Source organism: Limulus polyphemus, unplaced genomic scaffold (assembly GCF_000517525.1).
Source record: "Limulus polyphemus unplaced genomic scaffold, Limulus_polyphemus-2.1.2 Scaffold395, whole genome shotgun sequence".
NCBI classification, from domain to species: Eukaryota; Metazoa; Arthropoda; class Merostomata; order Xiphosura; family Limulidae; genus Limulus; species Limulus polyphemus.
This window is the reverse complement of record NW_013666005.1, coordinates 320,866-324,540: the sequence shown is the minus strand read 5'-3', so window position 1 is coordinate 324,540 and position 3,675 is coordinate 320,866. Positions and strand designations below refer to the sequence as shown.

The 3,675-nt window shown below is 29.9% G+C and overlaps 1 protein-coding gene across 1 annotated transcript in view; it reads right to left on the bottom strand.

Annotated features, from left to right (window-relative positions):
- The window catches only part of LOC106457946, a 94,899-nt gene that overhangs the window by 40,448 nt on the left and 50,776 nt on the right, over positions 1 to 3,675 (bottom strand). The window contains exon 11 of the mRNA XM_022384038.1: positions 2,368 to 3,188. Within this exon, the coding sequence (XP_022239746.1) occupies positions 2,368 to 3,188 (821 nt within the window). The remainder of the gene's footprint in view (positions 1 to 2,367; positions 3,189 to 3,675) is intronic.

The following is a 3,675-nucleotide window of genomic DNA, read 5'->3' as shown; positions in this document are numbered from 1 at the left end:
ATTGTAAATATAGATAGATATAAATATTGCTAGATTGTATTGTAAATATAGATAGATATAAATATTGCTAGATTGTATTTAAATATAGATAGATATAAATATTGCTAGATTGTATTGTAAATATAGATAGATATAAATATTGCTAGATTGTATTGTAAATATATCTAGACATATTATAAATACAGCAACATATAACGTGAATAGACATGTTGCAATTTTACTCATCTTGATGACAGTCTTTAATCTGTTTCTTTTGGTTGAATAAAACACTGACAATTAAAGAATCTCAAAAGTCATTAACTAATTTCTTATCATATTTAACAAATAGTCACATCTCACAATTAGTGTTTAAAACATTATTAATTTCAAGAAAGTACTTTTTATAACTCTTAACACACACACATATACCAAAAACATTATTTGACCAGCAACAAAACAATTCACTAATATTGTGCAAGATGATACTTCAATTGGAATTCATACTGAACAGGGTGTTACAGAATAAAAGGTCAGTATGAAGTGAGAAGTATGCAGGAGGTTTCTTTCAGGTTAAGGAAAAGTACATTCCACTAGTGAAATATGCCAATTTAATAACTCAATAACTCCTGATTTATCATATAAATCTATATCAGCAAAACATAAAAAAGGTATAAAATATACATTCTCACAAGAAAGTGAAGACTAAAATGTAATATACAGTAAATACACATATTATATGCTCCAAGTTTCCTTAAAATGAAATGTCGACAGTTTGCATGAAAAATTCACAAAGAATTGTCTAGTAACTAATAATAAATTGTTTAAGCATAGCCCTAACATGTTCATTTGCTTACCATTCTACTTGTAACCCTTCTCATATTGTAATCTCAAATCAGTAAAGATCTTGAAAAATGGTGTTACCCATAAAGAATTTAGTTTTAATTTTATTGATCTAATATCCAACTTAGCCCCACACTTCTTACTGCAGTTGAAGATGTCTCAATAGCATATGCTTTTTAAAATATGATAGAGAACAGAATGAAAAACAAAACGAAGAATTTTAAAACTTGCAGGACTGAATTGGCAAGTAATGTCTCTAAGCAAAGGTTTTTGTTACTAAAAGTTTACAGGATGACAACAAAAACAGTAGAAAAACAGTAAAAATTGTAAAATAGGGTTTGAATATATGTGTTTTTGGTAGGCATAGAGCACTATAAAAATAATGATAAATAATTAAATATAATACATAATACTACTTTTTGTTCCCTATAAGAGAGTCAAAGTGTGTATGTATCAATGAGCCTACTTCAATTTTTTAAAATACTGCTGAAAAACTATGAGCACAAATAATGTATATTCAGGCTATGAGACATGCACTCTAGATCAAATTTATGTCAGTATGTTACTTCACACTTGCTAAATAACACAGAACACATTAGTTTTCTCTCATAATAAGAAATTAAATTAAACATGAATAGTCTTAAAATTCTACAAGATGCTCCTATTACATGTATGACAAACTTTTTGAGAGTTATCTATTCATATACATATATGATTTTAATAAAGTAGTTTTGAAACTTATGGTAATTCATGACTGTACATTTTCAACAACTTAATAGTTTATTGGCAAAATAAAGAACAATTTCACCATCTAAGTTTGATGACATCACAGTGGAGTCAATTTTCAATAATATATAATTTTGAAAAAAGGGTTTTGATGAGTCATATTTAGCATTGTACAAACTTATAAATATAATGATCTGATTTATACTGATTAACCTAAGCTTTAAAACATACTGCCACAAAACTTTTAAAATACCTACTTACTTTATTTTGAAATATGTGTAATGAGTTCAGTCATGTGCATACCAACCAGTATCATTTTTTGTTTCAAACTGGATATTCTATAAACTTTTATGAATGTAACTCCTCCAATATATGCCTTAAAGATCTACAGTACAAAGAATCATCTATTTTGGAGGACATATTTATTTTACATATTATTGAACCAACTATAGTGAACAGGTTTTACAAGTTACTAAACAAGACAAAAAATATTACTCAATAACTTACATAAAAAATATTGAATATTATCATAGTTGTAAAAATGCCACAAGATTTTAACATTACACACTATGCATAGCTTATTCTTCCAATATATATTAAGCTAACACACACAACTGCACTTCTGACAGAAATGCTTGCATACATTTTAATATTTCTTTACTCCATGCTTACCAATTAAGGATAGAAATAAGTTTAAAACAAAAATAAATTAGCAAGAAGTTAAAAGAAAGAACAACAAGCTATGCCCTACTTGACTTTATGAAAGAAAGAGAAAGAGAAAAAAAAATTCCCACAGTGAATTAGTATTTACAGATGAAAAACAGATAAAGTCTCACCCTTTGGCTCAATGTTCCAAGATTGTTTCTTTGTTTCTTCTTCTTTGGTTGATGTGTGTGTAGTATATTCATCATTTTTGGGGAGTGTTTGAAAATCTCCATGATTAGAAAGATACACTTGAGAGTTATCTGTAGGTGAATGGTAATGGACAACTAGCTCCACATCTGATGTATTTTTGTTCCCTAAAGTTTTGGTTTTAAGTTCTGCTACCTCATTATATTTACAGACATCTTTTTCAGATGAATGAGAAGGCTGGCCTTCTAACAAAGAGCAAGGTAGAAGAGAAGATGGTGTTAATGACAACTGATCTGACAGATCACTAGTTTTTTTGATAGCATTAGTTTCCACTGTAGAAATGGCAGGTTCAACTGAAACAACACCTTTGAGAGTGTGTATTTTTCTTTCAGCATTTCCACAAAAGTCTGCCTTTTTCTTTCTGGAAGAGTTACGTATTAGATGTTTTTCAAGAAATCTATTTCTAATGACTGGAAGACTGCTAAGGACCTTGGAAGTTGTACTTCTGGCTGAATTCCTAATTAATTTAGTGTCAGGAGATCTAATAAAATAATATTCAGTAGAAACAGTATAAACTGGTGGAATGTGAGGGCAATCAGCAAAAAATATTGGAGTTGGTAATTCAAGGTCTGGTGGGAAACCTATGTTTCTAGATTTTTCAACTAATTTGTAACTAGGTTCAGATGTGGTAGCAGGGAGTTGTGAGTATGCCTTAATGTCCTGGCTTTTAACAGGTTCCAGCAAGGACTGGTCCCTGTGAAACTGGTCAGCATTCTGTTCCACTGACTTGGCTAAACAGAGGTTAATCAAAAGTAAAGGAAAATGGAAAAGAATGCAAAAGAAAATGTTAACAGCATGCAGAGAAGAAGAATATAATATGTAAAAGCAAGAGTAATATATCATGCAAAAAATAATAAATATCTCCTTTAGTTCAGATACACACACACACCTATATAAGCAAGTTATTATGAAAGAAATACAACTGTAACTAAGAGAATAATATAGAAATATATTAATGGGAGAAGAAAAAAATCATATTAAAATGAAAATTAGTCTTTAAACTGTTTATTTTAAGATCTGTTTCTTTCATACACATTGTAGTGTCTTATCATTCCATTTTGTAATAAACATGGTGGGGGGAAGTTACTACGCAGTTGCTATTGTAGAGTTGATACTAAAGAAAATATTACAAAGACAATAGAAATTGTGCCCGGCATGGCCAGGTGGTTAGAGCACTCGATTCGCAATCTGCGGGTCGCGGGTTTCGAATCCCCGTCA